General features: G+C 44.4%; 1 protein-coding gene across 2 annotated transcripts in view; it reads right to left on the reverse strand.

The window, feature by feature from the left end:
* The window catches only part of gnl2 (G protein nucleolar 2), a 62,110-nt gene extending 45,665 nt beyond the window's left edge, over window positions 1–16,445 (reverse strand). For both annotated transcript variants that reach the window (XM_048557845.2, XM_048557844.2), the window contains exons 1-3: window positions 16,286–16,445; window positions 7,774–7,852; window positions 5,588–5,682 (exon numbers count right to left, since the gene is read on the reverse strand). In XM_048557845.2, the coding sequence (XP_048413802.1) occupies window positions 5,588–5,682; window positions 7,774–7,852; window positions 16,286–16,349 (238 nt within the window). In that variant the 5' untranslated portion in view covers window positions 16,350–16,445. The remainder of the gene's footprint in view (window positions 1–5,587; window positions 5,683–7,773; window positions 7,853–16,285) is intronic.
* Window positions 16,446–16,696: the final 251 nt, after the last annotated feature.

Genomic DNA, 16,696 nt, shown 5'->3' on the forward strand with positions numbered 1-16,696 from the left:
CACGGGGAGGATGTGCAAATTCCGAACAGGCAGTTGCCCGAGGTTGGAATCGACCTCGGGTCCCTGGTGCTATAAGGCAGCAGTGCTAACCACTGAGCCACCGTGCCGCCCCTTGGACCAAGGTGATCACCATCAATATCAGTAGTTTGGCTACAGGGACAATCTGTCAGTTTTCAAAGTCTGCAGGTGACAAGGAATTATGGAATTTGGAATTGGTTACCTCATTTCTGGTTTTTCTTTGCAGTGTTGTAGATATAGAACATAGAACATAGAACAGTGCAGCACGGTACAGGCCCTTCGGCCCATGATGTTGTGCTGAATTTTTACCCTAATCCTAAGGTCTAACCTCCACCCCTACCTTGTACTATCATCCATTTGCTCATCTAATAGCTGCTTAAATGCCACTCACGAGGCCGACTCCACTACCCTCTCTGGAATGCATTCCACACCCCGGCCACTCTCTGAGTAAAGAACCTACCTCTGACGTCTCCCCTATATCTACTTCCACTCACTTTAAAACTATGCCCCCTCATAACAGCTACCTCCACCCTAGAAAAAAGTCTCTGACTGTCCACTCTATCTATACCTCTGATGATTTGAACACCTCTATCAAGTCACCTCTCATCCTTCGTCGTTCTAAAGAGAAAAGCCCTCGCTCTCTCAACCTTTCCTCGCAAGACCTTCCCTCCATTCCAGGCAACATCCTGGTAAATCTCCTCTGCACCTTTTCCAACGCTTCTGTATCTTTCCTGTAATGAGAACTGGGCACAATACTCCAGATGTGGCCGAACCAGGCTTTTGTATAGCTGGAGCATAACTTCACGGCTCTTGAACGCAGTCCCTCTACTAATGAAAGCTAACACACCATATGCCTTAACAATTCTATCCACATGCACATATATAGGGGCTAATTCTACGTATTTTTTGATGGGCGTCTTGGTGGAGAACGAAGCCTCTAGAAATTCCCGTGCTTGTCTCTGCTTGATCTTGATGTTATCCCAACCAAACTGGTAGTTCTTCTCATCCATGTCAATGAAAACGAGTGAGTACTGGTCATCATAATAGAAACTGCAGATGCTGGAGAATCCGAGATAACAAGGTGTAGAGCTGGATTAACACAGCAGGCCAAGCAGCATCTTAGGAGCAGGAAAGCTGACGTTTCAGGCCTAAACACTTCATGAGAAATGGCGGAGTGTAAGAGGGCTCCGAAATAAACAGGGAGAGAGGGGGAGGCGGATTGAAGATGGATAGAGGAGAAGATAGGTGGAGAGGAGACAGACAAGTTAAAGAGACAGGATGGAGCCAGTAAAGGTGAGTGCAAGTGGGGAGGTAGGGAGGAGATAGGTCAGTCCAGGGAGGTCAGACTGGTCAAGGGGGTGGGATGAGGTTTGTAGGTAGAAAATGGGGGTGTGGCTTGAGGTGGGAGGAGGGGATAGGTGAAAGGAAGAACAGGTTAGGGAGGCGGGGACGAGCTGGGCTGGTTTTGGGATGCGGTAGGGGTAGGGGAGATTTTCAAGCTTATGAAGTCCACATTGATACCATTGGGCTGCAAGGTTGCCAAACAGAATGTGAGTTGCTGTTCCTGCAATCTTCAGGTGGCATCGTTGTGGCACTGCAGGAGGCCCAGGATGGACATGTCGTCTTTTGGGAAAATCCACAAACTTGCCTGCCCTGGTCCACCCATTGTCGCCGCCTGCTCCTGCCCCACCGAACTCATCTCCACCTACCTGGGCTCCATTTTCTCCCCTTTGGTACAGGAACTCCCTACCTACGCCCGTGACACCACCCACGCCCTCCACCTCCTCCAGAACTTCCAATTCTCCGTACCCAACACCTCATTTTTATTTTGGATGTCCAGCCCCTGTACACCTACATTCCCCATGGAGATGGCCGAAAGACACTCTGCTTCTTCCTGTCCCACACACCTGAACAGTTCCCTCCACTGATACCCTCATCTGCTTAGCCGAACTCGTCCTCACCCTCAACAACTTTTCTTTCAATTCCTTTGATGGTTGTATCGGCACCGCCTCATGTTCCCACGAGAAGCTCAAACAGTTCATCCACTTCACCAACAGCTTCCACCCCAACTTCACGTTCACCTGGACTATCTCTAACACCTCCCTCACCTTCTTGGACATCTCTGTCTCCATCTCAGGTAACCATCTAGAAACTGACATCCATTTCAAGCCCACCGACTCCCACAGGTACCAAGAATACACCTCCTCCCACCCACCTTCCTGCAAAAATGCCATCCCCTATTCCCAATTCTTTCGCTTCTGCTGCATCTGCTCCCAGGATGAGGAATTCCACTCCCGTACATCTCAGATGTCCTCGTTTTTCAAGGACCACAACCTCCCCCCAGCTGTGGTCGAGAACACCCTGGACTGTGTCTCCCACATTTCCCGCAACTCATCACTCACACCCCATCTCCGCAATAATAACCAAAAAAGAATCCCCCTCGTCCTCACATACCACCCTCCAGATCCAACGTATCATCCTCCGACACTTCCGCCATCCGACCCCACTACCGAAGACATTTTTCCTTCCCCACCCTCATCTGCTTTCCGGAGGGACCACTATCTCCGTGACTCCCTTGTCCGATCCACACTCCCCTCCAATCCCACCACACCTAGCACTTTTCCCTGCAACCGCAAGAATTGCTACACCTGCTCCCACACCTCCTCCCTCACATCCACCCCAGGACCGACGAAGGCTTTCCACATCAAGCAGAGGTTCACCTGCACATCTGCTAATGTAGTAGACTGCATCCGCTGTACCCGTTGTGGCCTCCTCGACATTGGGGAAACCAAGTGGAGGCTTGGGGACCACTTCGCAGAACACCTACGTTGGGTTCACGATAAACAGCTGCATCTCCCAGTCGCGAACCATTTCAACTTCTGCTCCCATTCCTCGGAATGGACATGTCCATCCTGAGCCTCCTGCAGTGCTGTAACGATGCTACCCAAAGGTTGCAGGAATAGCAACTCACATTCCGCTTGGGAACCCCGCAGCCTAATAGTATCAATGTGGATTTCACAAGGTTGAAAATCCCCCCTCCCCCTACCTCATCCCAAAACCAGCCCAGCTCGCCCCGCCTCCCTAACCTGTTCTTCCTTTCACCTATCCCCTCCTCCCACCTCAAGCCGCACCCCCATTTCCTACCTTCTAACCTCATTCCGTCCCCTTGACCAGTCAGACCTCCCTGGACTGACCTATCTCCTCCCAACTCCCCACCCACACTCACCTTTACCGGCTCCATCCCCGCCTCTAACTTATCTGTCTCCTCTCCACCTATCTTCTGCTCTATCCATCTTTGAACTGCCTCCCCCTCTCTCCCTATTTATTTCAGAACCATCTTCCCCTCCTCCATTTCTGATGAAGGGTCTAGCCTCGAAATGTCAGCTTTCCTGCTCGGCCTGCTGTGTTCATCCAGCTCCACAGTTTGTTATCTTTCCAAGTACTGGTCATATCTTTTTGTTGTTCATTGGTGTTCATGTATTCTTTGGCCAGTTTTCTTCCTGTTTGTCCAACGTAATATTTGTTTCAGTCTTTGCATTGGATCTTGTATATCACGTTGGCTCCGTCCATTTTGGGTAAGGTGTCTTTGGTTCAAGTCACTAGTTGGCGTAGGGTTGATTTAGATTCGCGTGCCACTCTGATGTCCAATGGTCCTAAGAGTCTTGCGGTCAGTTCAGTATGTTCTTGATGTAAGGAAACGCAACGAGTACGTCAGGGCATACTGTACCTGTTGTTTGCGAGATAGACATCGTCGGACTCAGCTGTTCGGGTATCCATTGTCCATAAATACTTGGTGGAGGTGTTCTTCTTCATTTTGGCATTGTTCCAAGTTGCTGCAGTGTATTGCCGCTTGTTTAAATAGTGTCTTTATGCAACTCTGTTTGTGGATGCTGGGGAGGTTGCTGTTGAAATACAGGGCTTGATCGGTGTGTGTGGCCTTTCCGTGTACCTTTGTCAGAAATTCCCCATTGGCTCTGCATTCTACCATGATGTTTAGGAATGGGAGCTGTTCATTCTTTTCTTCCTTCGTGAATTTGATGCCCGTGAGAACTAACGAAACCAGCTCAGCGAGCAAACCAACCACGGCAGCCACAACCCAAGCTACAAACTTACTCATGAACCTTGTTCACCAGACTCATTTCTGGATGGTGAAATTGCCCTATGACAAGACAGGGAGGTCACTGGGAGGGTTTTCTCTGGAGTTTAGAAGAACGAGAGATGATCTGATAAAAACTTACAAAATTCTTGAAGGAATAGACAGAGTAGATGCAGAAAGGATACTTCCCCTGGTTTTGGGGTCTAGAACCAGAAAGAGAGAGTTTCTGAATCAAAGGGATATGATGTGGATAAGTGAGACATTATTCATTTTGGGAGGAGGATCGAAGGTATAGAGTGCTGCTTGCATGATGAGAGATTGAAAAGCCATTAGATAGAAAGGAAAAGGGATATCTTCATTCAGGGCATGGTAAGACTTTAGAATTCTCTACCCAAACGGCTGAGGGCATTCAGTCATTCGTACAAGACGGAGACAGATTTCTAGATAACAATGTGTAGAGCTGGATGAACACAGCAGGCCAAGCAGCATCTTAGGAGCATGCTGCTTGGCCTGCTGTGTTCATCCAGCTCTACACTTTGTTATCTCGGATTCTCCAGCATCTGCAGTTCCTATTATCTTGGAGACAGATTTCTAGTTAGCAATGACAACAAGTAGTATTGAGATAGCACAGGAATATGGCACAGTATTGATAATCAGCAATGATTTACAATGGTGCTGTTGGTTTGAGGGGATTGAATAGCCTTTGCTTGTTCCTATGTTCCTTCACTCCCAGTAACCCCTATTCCTAAGTTTCTAATATATCAAAATGCAATTTTTTTTTTAAAAAAGTGAGTTTACCCTAAAATATGCTCAAACTTATTTGTTCCACATGTTTATATTAAACAACAGGGTTTAAGCTACTTTTAAGCTTAAAAAAACCCTCATATCCCCGGCATTGACATGTGTAATACCTTATTACTCAATCATACTTAGATTGAAAATGCTACTTTGTAATAATTATAGGTTGTACTAACACCAGAAAAGTCTGAACAGAAAACAAATGTTCTCACATTTCATCTGAATCCCTTTGACTTGTACTATTGCTTCAAATCCCTCCCATCTTTAAGAAACTAAAAGACAGATTTTTGTTGCAGTTCCTGCAGAGGTCCAGACCATAAGTCTGCTGCTGACTTCAGCTACCCAAACCAAGTGAACGCAGTCAGTTACACATGCCAGCACAACACATGCATCAAACCAACCACACCCATTATCTGAGATGACAAAGTGTGGAGCTGGATGAACACTGCAGGCCAAGCAGCATCTTAGGAGCACAAAAACTGACATTTTGGGCCTAGACCCTTCATCAGAACAGCTTGTGAAACGTCAGCTTTTATGCTCCTATGCTGCTGCTTGGCCTGCAGTGTTCATCCAGCTCCACACTTTATCATCTCGGATTCTCCAGCATCTGCAGTTCCCATTATCTCTCATTCCCATTATCTTCCTCTATCTTCTGCATGGAAAATATGAACTCACCAAACCACTTGATATTTGGCTCCACACGGGCAGTAGTGCCAGATGAAACTTTTGACTGGAATTGCAAGGGCTTGATGACTTTTCCTGCTTTGTTTCTTGAAAAAAAAAACCATTAAGTATAAAATGATTCTACACCACTGAACAATTAGTAAACCTTGAAGTAGAACAAAAGGACAATTAATAGATCAAGTCATCAGCAGACAGACAGTCCAACTTTCCTCAACATGCACAATCACAAAGTCTGGGCAGTAAAGTGTGAGCATTCTTAGCGAAAACTGTAAAATTGATAAACCATAAGAAGTCAATTACTGAGTACCGCTTAAATTTTTCCCCATTCAAATGCAAAATTATTTTAATCATAGGGACACCATTTCAGAAACCATATTAGAAAGTGCATCAACTGTAAACCTCCACTTTATCATACAGCTGAGGGCTCAATGTAACTCAAAATTACCTGCCAGATTTCTCTACACTTTTGAGAGCTAACTGCAACAGACTCTTTGGTATAATTTCATGCAACATCATTGCTAAATTTCGAAGGCCTGCACTGTGTAATATCAAGCTTGTGTCATAATCAAATTAAGCATGTCTCCAGCATTGCCTGTGAACCATGCATTTATATAGGTTGTTTAGATCTTTTGTTTTTAATTTTTCCAATTTAAAATAAAAACAAAAAGCTTAGCTTTTTAAATAAGATCAATGGTTATTTGCTAACAACAATTTATCAAAGTTTAGGTAAAAAGACTGAAAGTAGACACAGATTGAAAGATACTTTATGATGCATTTAAGAGCTGTCTATTATCATTGCAAGCTTATAACTTGTTTAAAGATTCTCTCTCAAAGTGAAGGGGCTGTAAATTTGTAAGTTGCAATTCAGAAGCTGTGATGGTTTCTGCAGGCTTGTTTAATACACCTTTACAGCACACAAATGGTGGCCCTAGCCTGGGTCAATACAACAGCTCTTAGCTAGATTGCTGCCATCTGGTTAAGAACCTCTCTCATTTTGACATTCTGAGCTCTTCTTGGTGTTCTATCTTTAAAATAACGTGACACAGAGGCTTACACGGAGTGAACTTAAGATGGCTACTATGTTAACTTGTAATGAATTAAAATAACGTAAACACAATTAAGTTGGAATTCCATGAGGGTCCTTCTTGTTTCCTGCTTTTATCTTGAAAATTTGAATTTTCACATTAATAAGCACCTATTGTGTTGTCCAAGGTTCAACTGGCATTCTTTTTGGCTGACGTTAAAATACACTGCAGCCTGTCTTGTAATGAATCAACATGGCAATAAAGTGACACCTGAGATCTTCAAGTCCATCTAAAAAGTCAAGTTACCCTTTATAATATGTGCATTATAATGAAATGGTTGTGACACCAACAAGCCCCATCTGTAGTACCATGCAGGTTCTGAAGAAAAGTCTAGGCCCAAAATATCAGCCTTCCTGCTCCTCTGATGCTGCTTGGTCTGCCGTGTTCATCCAGCTCTACACCTTATTATAATCAGATTCTCCAGCACCTGCAGTTCCTACTATCTCTGCATGGTACTACAGATGGGGCATGTTGGTGTCACAACCATTTCATTATAAATGCACATATTATAAAGGCTAATTTGACCTTTTAGATGGACTTGGCAACTTGAAGATCCCAGCCATCACTTTAATGCCATGTTGATTCATGCCAAGACAGGCTGCACGGTATTTTAACATCAGCCACAAAGAAAGTCAGTTGAACCTTGGACAACACAATATGTGCTTATTAACTTGAAAATTCAAATTTTCAAGATAAATTAAATCTGAAGAATGGACCTTCCTGCTCCTCTGGTGCAGCTTGGCCTGCAGTGTTCCTCCAGCTCTACACCTTGTTATCTCTGTAGTACCATGCATTAGTGTTTCATCTCACATTGGTGACTAACTAAATCATGAAAAGTTGAAGGTTGTTTCTCCTAATTAAAAATTTCAGTTGATGTCATAACTTAAGAGTTTACTCCAGTCCTTTTAGCATTACTCTCCTCTTTTCTCCTTTCTCTATCACTACTTCACAGTGGATCAATTAAGTTTAGGTATTATCAAATTGTGGAATTGAACCATCATTGTGTATAAGGCGATTAGGTATCAACTGTGGTACAGAAATTCTAAAAATGCTAGACGGCTGAATTTTTTAACAAACAGTTAGCATATCTACCTTCGTTCTTTCTGCCTGTACATATTGAGACGTTTAATAGTTGCCCGGTCTCTTGTATGGCCTCCATCTTTGGGTCGATCTGCTCAGAAACAAAAGTACCATTAAAACGCAAACAACTAATTGATACACAATATTTCAAACAGCCCAAAACAAAGATCAAAGTCCATTTTTGACGAATTCGGTCACTTTTTCACAAAAAAACTCTAAATTACTGAAATATTTGAATTAAGAAATGTAAACATAGCAAAGCTGAATTAGGTAACATTTAAATTTAAAAATTGCTGTAGGACATTAAGATTTTAAAGCTATTTGTTATCTACATAACATGTCTTCTAACTACTATGGATGTTATAACTGGCTAGCACAATGGCAGGATCAACAAAACGCAGCTTTCTGTGTGCAAAGGGACAGAAGTTTGAAATTAAAGAACAGCATTGTTTGCTGTTTCAGACTTTTACATCAAAAAAAGTATCTCCAACAAATCTGTAGAAATCTTAGAGACTTGCCATGCACCTTACTACAATCCCAGTGATTTAGTTAATGATTGGGATCTACTACATTGCCAGAGCACTTGTCAATTTTTATAGTGTGGTACTACCTTAGAGAAGGACAAGTAAAGAAGTGAATAAAGAGCAATATCATGCCACAGATTCATGCATACCAAAAAGAAAATAGGTACACAGAAATCATCCAAAACCACTTGATGTAAATGCCACACAGTGCACGCCATTAAATCTACAGTGTCGTACAAAGTAGGAGCAGAAGTAGGCTATTTGGTCCAGTCAGACTGCGTAGCCTCTTAATAAAATCACAAATGATCTATCTGAATTTCAAATTCAACATTTTCATCTACTCTAATAACCTTTGATTCAATGCCTAAGAAGAATCAATTTATCTTTGCCTTAAAAATATTCAAAGATCACCTAGTTCCACTGACATCTGAGGCAGGGTTCATTAAAGCAGCACAACCCTTGCATAGCAAAAAAAAATTCTCTGCACCCTTGTCTGACTCAAGACTTTTTGGGATCCTAAATACGTCAAAGCAAGTCACCTTTCAGTCTGAGCGAAAATAAGTCAAGCCTGTTCAATTTATCCTCATTAGACATTCATTCGCTAATTCAAATATCAATCTAAAACTTCCCCTGAATCATCTCCAACACATTTAAATTCTTTCCGATATAAAGGAGGCCAAAATTGCACACAATAATCAAGCTGTGTTTTCACCAATGCCTTTTACAACAGAAGCATTACACATTACTTTGCACCGATCCTTCCTACAATAAAGGATACTATCTGATTAGCCTTCTTGATTATGTGCTGTACCTGTTCGTACTTTGTACGACATGCACACAGATCCCTCTGCTCTGGGAAATTCCACAATCTTTCTACATTTGCCTTTTTATTCTTCCTGCCAAAGTGAACTTTGCATTTTTGCCACACTGTACTCCATCTGCCAGATATTTGCTCACTCACTCAAACTGTTTTTGTGAGCCTACAATCCCTTTGTTTACTTCATAACATGACCATTTTGGTGATGTCTGCAAATCTAGTCACTATACCTTTGGTCCTCCATCCAGGTCACTAATGTAAACTGGGAAATTTTGAGGACTACAGCACATATCTTTGCAGAATCCCACTCATTACATCCTGGAAATCAGACAAGGACTCATTTATGCATACTCTTTTCTGCCAGCCAACCAATTTTCTATCCATGCATCTGTGTTATCCCTACAACATGAGATTTCAATTTCTGCTTTAACCTTTGATGTTACATCTTATCAAATGCATTCTGGAAATCCAACACAGGCTCCACAGTCTACATTACTCCTTCAAAGAAGTCTTTATAAATTAAACGTAACCTTCCTTTCACAAAGCCATGTCACCTCTCTCCAAATGCCATGAGTGTTTTTTTTCCCCCCCAACTGTCAGCCATGGCCTCTTTTAAAGATTGATTTAAAATCTTTCCCATGACAAATGTCTAGTTAACTGGCCTATAGTTTGCTGCTTCCTAGCCATCTTGAAGAGTTATATTTGCCACTTTACAGTCTGATAGAAAATTTTCTGAATCTAGGTTAGCACTGCTGCCTCAGCACCAGGGACCCAGGTTTGATTCCACCTTTGGGCGACTGTCTGTGTGAAGTCTGTGTGTGTCTGTGTCTGTGAAAGTTTCTTCTGGGTTCCTCCCACAGTCCAAAGATGTGTACACTAGATGGATTGGCCAGGCTAAATTGCCCACAGTGTTCAGGGATGTGTAGATTAGGTGGGTTATAGGGGGATGGGTCTCGGTGGGATGCTCCGAGTTTCGGTGTGGACTTGTTGGGCCGAAGGGCCTGTTTCCACACTGTAGAGATTCTATGACTCTATGATAGATAATATTGGAAAATTAACAGGAATGCATCTACTACTTCCTTTCAGAGCCCAGGATGAAGCCCACAGCTCCAACAGTCTGCTTAGTAATGCTTCTCTTGTGTTATGAATCTCACCAGGCTCCTCCCCCACTTCCACCTTCTGATTTACAGCTTTTAAGACTTTTTGTGCCCTCAACAGAAACTAAATATTTGTTCATGCAAAGTGAGAATTTTGTTTCCACACAATGAGTAGTTAGGTTGTGGAATGAATTGCTTAGGCATGTCGTGGAAATAGATTCAATTGAGGCACTCAAGTGGGCCTTGGATGATTATTTAAAGAGACAATATGCAGCGTTAAGTAGAAAAGGCAGGATGACTGACTCTAAGTTAAAATATTCAGAGCTAATGCAAACATGATCAGCCAACTGGCCACCTGCTGTACCGTAACAATTCTGTAATGTAAATCCCTCTCCATAGCCTCACCTTTCCCTCTCGGTCATCTGCCCAAGTGCACAATTCGTCACTGTTCTTTAATCCTGGCATCCAGTACAATCCACATTTTAAGAGCAACAACACTGGCGGCAATGCTATTTGGTGAAGCTTTTGGCCATCTGTCCAAATATGTCCTCGCATGGCTTGTCATATTTTGTTTCGTTTTATTCAGGAAACACCATGAATTACTTTAGAGGAACTATATAAATTTGCACAACAAACAACATCATAAATTGTTGGACAGACTCAGTTGGTCCAGCAGCATCCATGAAGACAAAGCAGGGTTGACGTTTCAAGTCAATTGACCCTTCTTCAGAACTTGAAATGTTAACTGTTTTCTCGTTATAGATGCTGCCAGACCTGCTGCGATTCTCCAGCAACTTCTGTTTTTGTTTCAGACAGCTAGCATTCGCAGTTCTTTGTTTTATTATATAAACATGCAATTTTTATTGATAAACAGGTCTTCAGTGTTATCAAAAAGCAAAAATAGCAATCACGCACTTCCACAGATGAATTTGGTCAGACTACAAAGACCATAAACAATGCACCCCAAAAGACATTTTACATACCCTCACTATTAGGAGTCTCAGGAAAGAATGGCCAAATATTTAATTGGTAATTGAGGAGAGGTGGATCCACCACTCCTCAAATTAATTCCTCACTAATTCCAAGCTGTCATCACGACTTTGCAACATTCCTGAAAGATCAGGCATTCTTATCCACTACAAGCAGTTAAATTTAATCTTGGATGACTGCAGTGGCAATGACAATGACAGTGAATCAATCAACAGTACTGGGTGAACAGGTGGTGGGGGATGGGAATGGGGATGGGGGAAAAGAGTAGTGAGACAAAAACAAAGTTGCTGGAAAAGCTCAGCAAGTCTGGCAGCATCTGTGGAGGAGAAAACAGAGTTAACTTTTCGAGTCCAGTGACCCTTCCTCAGAACTGATGGTGGCTGGGAAAATTTCAGTTTATATGCAGAAAATAGGGAGGAGGGTGGGGTACGGAGGAACCCAAAGAGAGAGAAAGACAGTTGGACAGACAAAGGAGTTGCTAACGATCAGGCTGGGAGGGTGAATAGTTGTTAATGGGGGCTGTTAGTGACTAATAACAAGGGGTGTGTGGTGGCAGGCTATGTGGTAACAAGGCCTGGTGGGTGGGACATGGGAGAGTTTAGGCCCTAAAATTATTGAACTCAACACTGAGTCCAAGGGCTGTAGGGTCCACAAGCGGAAAATGAGGTGTTGTTCCTCCCGCTTGCGCTGGGCTTCACTGGAACACCGTAGCAAGCCGGAGTCAGAGATGTTGGCCAGGGAGCAAGGTGGCGCATTGAAGTGGCAGGCAACAGGTAGTTCAGGAACTTTTTTGCAAGCAGAACATAGATGTTCTGTGAAGCGGTCGCCAAGTCTACACTTCGTTTCCCCAATGTAGAGGAGACCACATTGTGAGCAACGAATGCAGTAGCCTAGATTCTTGGAAGCGCTAGTGAAGTGTTGCTTCACCTAGAAGGTATGTTTGGTGTGTTGAGTGCCCTGTCAACAACGGAGCTGGGGAATCCTCAGTTGAGGATGAATGTCGACATTTCGGAGGCTCCCTTGTTGAAGTTGACCTCATCTGAAAATATGCGACAGAGACGGAGGAACTGAGAGAATGGGATGGAGTCTTTTCAGGAAGTGGGGTGTGAGGATGTATAGTCCAGGTAGCTGCAGGAGTCATTGGGTTTCTAATGGATATTAGTGGCCAGTCTATCCCCAGAAATGGAAACAGAAATATCGAGGAAGGGAGGAGGCAGAGATAGACCAGGTTAAAGCGAGGGCAGGGTGGCAATTGGAGGCAAAACTGATAAAGTTTTCCAATTCTAGATGAGAGAAGGAAACAGCATCGACGATATCATCGATCTATCGCAGAAAGAGTTGTGGGTCGGGGCCGGAATAGGACTGGAACAAGAAATGTTCCATGTACTCCATGAAGAGACAGGCATAACTAGGGCCCTTGCGGGGACCCATTGCATACCCTCTTACCTGAAGAAAATGAGAGGAGTTGAAAGAGAAGTTGTTGACGGTGAGGACAAGCTCAGCCAAGTGGAGGAGGGTGGTAGTGGGTTGGGATGGTTCAGGTCTTTGCTCCAGGAAGCAGACAGCCCTAAGGCCCTCCTGGTGGGGAATGGATGTGCAAAGGGATTGTACATCCATGGTAAAGAGGAGGTGGTTGCAGCCGGTAAACTGGAAGTTTTGAAACCGGCGTAAGGCGTCAGATGAATCATGGATGTATGTGGGTAGGGATTGGACCAATGGAGAGAAGACTGAGTCAAGGTAGGAAGAGAGGAGTTCTGTGGGGCATGAGCAGGCTGAAACAATGGGTCTACCTGGACAGTCCTGCTTGTGGATTTTTGGCAGGAGGTAGAAACAAGCTGAGCGGTGTTGTGGGTCTATTAGCTTGGAAGCAGATGGAGGGAGATCACCGGATGAAATGAAATAACTGCAGTGGATACGATGGCCTGATATGCCATGGTGGGGTCATGGTCCAGGGAAGGTAGGAGGAGGTATGAGAGAGCTGGCGCTCAGCCTGTGCACAGTAGAGGTCAGTACACCAGCCAACGACACCACCACCCTTATTGGCAGGCTTGATGACAAAGTTCGGGTTAGATCTGAGTACAGTCAGTTTGGAAGAAGATAGTTTGGATTTGTTGAGAGGGGCAGTGAAATTGAGGCAACTTTGGTCCGTTTTGGTGGCAAGAACAGGAAGGCAAGGTTACTATCTAAATGGAGTCAAGTTAGGTAAAGGGGAAGTACAACGAGATCTAGGTGTTCTTGTACATCAGTCGATGAAAGCAAGCATGCAGATACAGCAGGCAGTGAAGAAAGCTAATGGTGTGCTGGCCTTCATAACAAGAGGAATTGAGTACAGGAGCAAAGAGGTCCTTCTGCAGATGTACAGGGCCCTGGTGAGACCGCACCTGGAATTTTGTGTGCAGTTTTGGTCTCCAAATTTGAGGAAGGACATTCTTGCTATTGAGGGAGTGCAGCGTAGGTTCACGAGGTCAATTCCCGGACTGGCGGGGCTATCGTGTGTTGAAAGATTGGAGCAACTGGGCATGCATACACTTGAGTTTAGAAGGATGAGAGGGGATCTGATTGAGACGTATAAGATTATTAAGGGATTGGACACTCTGGAGGCAGGAAGCATGTTTCCGCTGATGGATGAGTCCAGAACCAGAGGACACAGTTTAAAAATAAGGGGTAGGCCACTTAGAACAGATTTGAGGAAAAACTTCTTCACCCAGAGAGTGGTCGATATATGGAATGCTCTGCCCCAGAAGGCAGTGGAGGCCAAGTCTCTGGATACTTTCAAGAAAGAGATCGGTAGCGCTCTTAAAGATAGTGGAATCAAGGGTTATGCGGATAAGGCAGGAACAGGATTCTGATTGTAGATGATCAGCCATGATCATAATGAATGGAGGTGCTGGCTTGAAGGGCCGAATGGCCTCCTCCAGCACCTTTTGTCTATTGTCTAACAGATGTCACATTGACAGTTCTCACTGAAAAGATAGAGTGCGGGTAAACCATAAACTGAACTGTAGTGAAACAAAGACTGCCTGTGGGAAATAAAGATAAGGGCATTCCTGAGCAGAAGGATAAAATGGGACCAGTGTTAATTACAAGCTGAGAGAGGATGCTTAATCATTGCAAACTGAACAAAATGTGTGTGTTGATACACTGTCTTATATGAAACAAGCCCCACAATTCTGGCATTAGCTTGGAGAGATTCTGCTCAACAACACTCTTCACATGCCTCAGTTCGCATACTGTTTATTAGTAGATGCATACAGTCAAGAATATCTCAAATATCCGATATTTTTAAATCCGAAACTACTTAATTACAAAATTATAGTAATACAGTCCAGCAGGAAGCCAGTCCATTGTGTCTGTGTTGGCTGTTGTTCTGTTTCCTTCAGCCATATATCCAATCTGCTTTTAAATGTTAGTACTGAACCTGCTTCCACCACCCATTCAAGCTGTACATTCTACATTACAACTCATGAAAAAGTGCTCAAGTTAGGTTGGGTTCTCTTCTGTGTCCTCTGGGTCTGTTCTTGTAACACTACAGCACTGGTATCTAACTGGCACCTTTTGCACAAGAGTCCTGTACATTTGAAACAAGACAAATACAATCCTACCAATTACCAGGCTGTCAGTCTACTCTAGATTATCAGTAAAGTGATGGAAGGTGTCATCAGCAATGCTATCAAGCTGCACTTACTTCGCCATAACCTGATTACTGGCACTCAGTTAGGTTCTGCCAACATCCTCAGCTTCTGACCGAATTACAGACTTTGTTCAAATATGGACAAAACAGGTGAATTCCAAAAGGTGAGGTGGGTAGTGACTACCTTTGATGTCAAGGCCACATGTGACTGTATATAGCATCAAAATACTACAGCAAAACTAGAATAAATGGAAATAACAAGTTGTGGAGCTGGAGAACACAGCAGGCCAGGTAGCATCAGAAAAGCAGGGAAGCTGACGTTTTGGGTCTGCACCCTTCTTCAGAATAAATGGGAACTGGGAAAGGAAAAATATCTGCCGGTTAGAGTTATATCAAGCAGTAAGGAAAATGATGGCTGGAGGTCTGTCGTCTCAACACCAAGACAGCATTGTAGAAGTTACTCAAAGTTGTATTCTAGGTACAACCATTTTCAGCAATGACCTTCCTTTCATCACATGTCAGACATGCGAGATATTCGCTGACGACTGCAAAATATCCATCATTAATAACTCATCTGAAACTGATGCAGTTCACGTCTAAATACTGCAAGGCCTGGGACAATACTCAGGTTTCAGCTGCTATGCTGCAAGTCACATTCACTTCACACAAGTAGGAGGGCAATAAACATCACCAATAACAGAGAATCTAACCATCGTACCTTGACATTCAATTACACCACCTTCACTGAATTTTCCCATTATCAACATCCCAAGGTTACCATTGAGCAGAAACTGAACTACACAAGTCATGTCCGGGCTACAACAGCAGATAAGATGCTAGGGTGCCTGCAGCAAGTGACTCAACTCCTCAAAGCTTGGTCCATCATCGACAAGTCAAGTTAGTGGCACGAAGGAATAAACTCAACTTGCCTGGATTGAATGCACAGCTAACAGCAAACATGAAGCTGGACAGTTAAGGGCACAGCAGCCTATTGGATTTACACCACATCCACAAACATTCACTGCCACCTTAATCTCTTATCCACCTCTCCCCATATGCCCAAGACACCTCTTAGCACCCGCAATTCCCCCTCACTTTCAGGCACCACCCCCTCCCCGCATCCCACTCTCACGTCTCTCCCTCCAATCCTTTTCCCTCTATACTCCCCACCATCCTCCCTGCTCTCTCTCTCTCTCTCTCTCTCTCTCTCCTTCTGCTCACCAATACCCCCCTCCCTCACAAATTCCTCCCTCCCCTTCACCAACCACCCTCTCCTTCCATCCCACCTTCTCCAACCCTCTCCCCTTACCCCTCCATCTCCTACGATCCCCCCTCCATCACTCCCCCTTCACCAACAGCCCCCTCTCCCCTACAATATTCCCGCCCCCCCAATGCGGTCTACGCCCCAATACCCCAACTTACACCTCCCTTACAAGCCCTCACCAATAGCCCCCTCCCCACTTACCGGGGTTAGTGCTCGATCCGGACGGGTTAACGGTCCCGCGGCCCCTATACGCGGGTTTCACCATGCTGGCCCTGCCACCGGTACTCGTGCTCCGCCGCCGAACGCAGGCCTCACGCGGCCCTCAGTCATCATCACCCTGCGACCACTGCCGACACGTCATCACCCGGCGACGTAAAGGTCTCTGATAACCCCACGTGAGAGGCTCGGAGACAGCCAGGACTGCAGGTGGTGGAAGCTGCAATGGATGAACGTGGAGCTGGAAAAACACAGCAGGTCAGTTAAACAGCATCGGGGGGGGCAGAGAAGTTAACGTTTTCAGCCGAAACTCTTCGTCAGGCCTTGGGATGGGAGCCCAGAAATAAATAGTGAGGGCGGTGAGTGGGTGAGATGGATATAGGTGGATGCAGGTAG

Source organism: Stegostoma tigrinum, chromosome 24, assembly GCF_030684315.1.
Source record: "Stegostoma tigrinum isolate sSteTig4 chromosome 24, sSteTig4.hap1, whole genome shotgun sequence".
Classification (NCBI taxonomy): domain Eukaryota; kingdom Metazoa; phylum Chordata; class Chondrichthyes; order Orectolobiformes; family Stegostomatidae; genus Stegostoma; species Stegostoma tigrinum.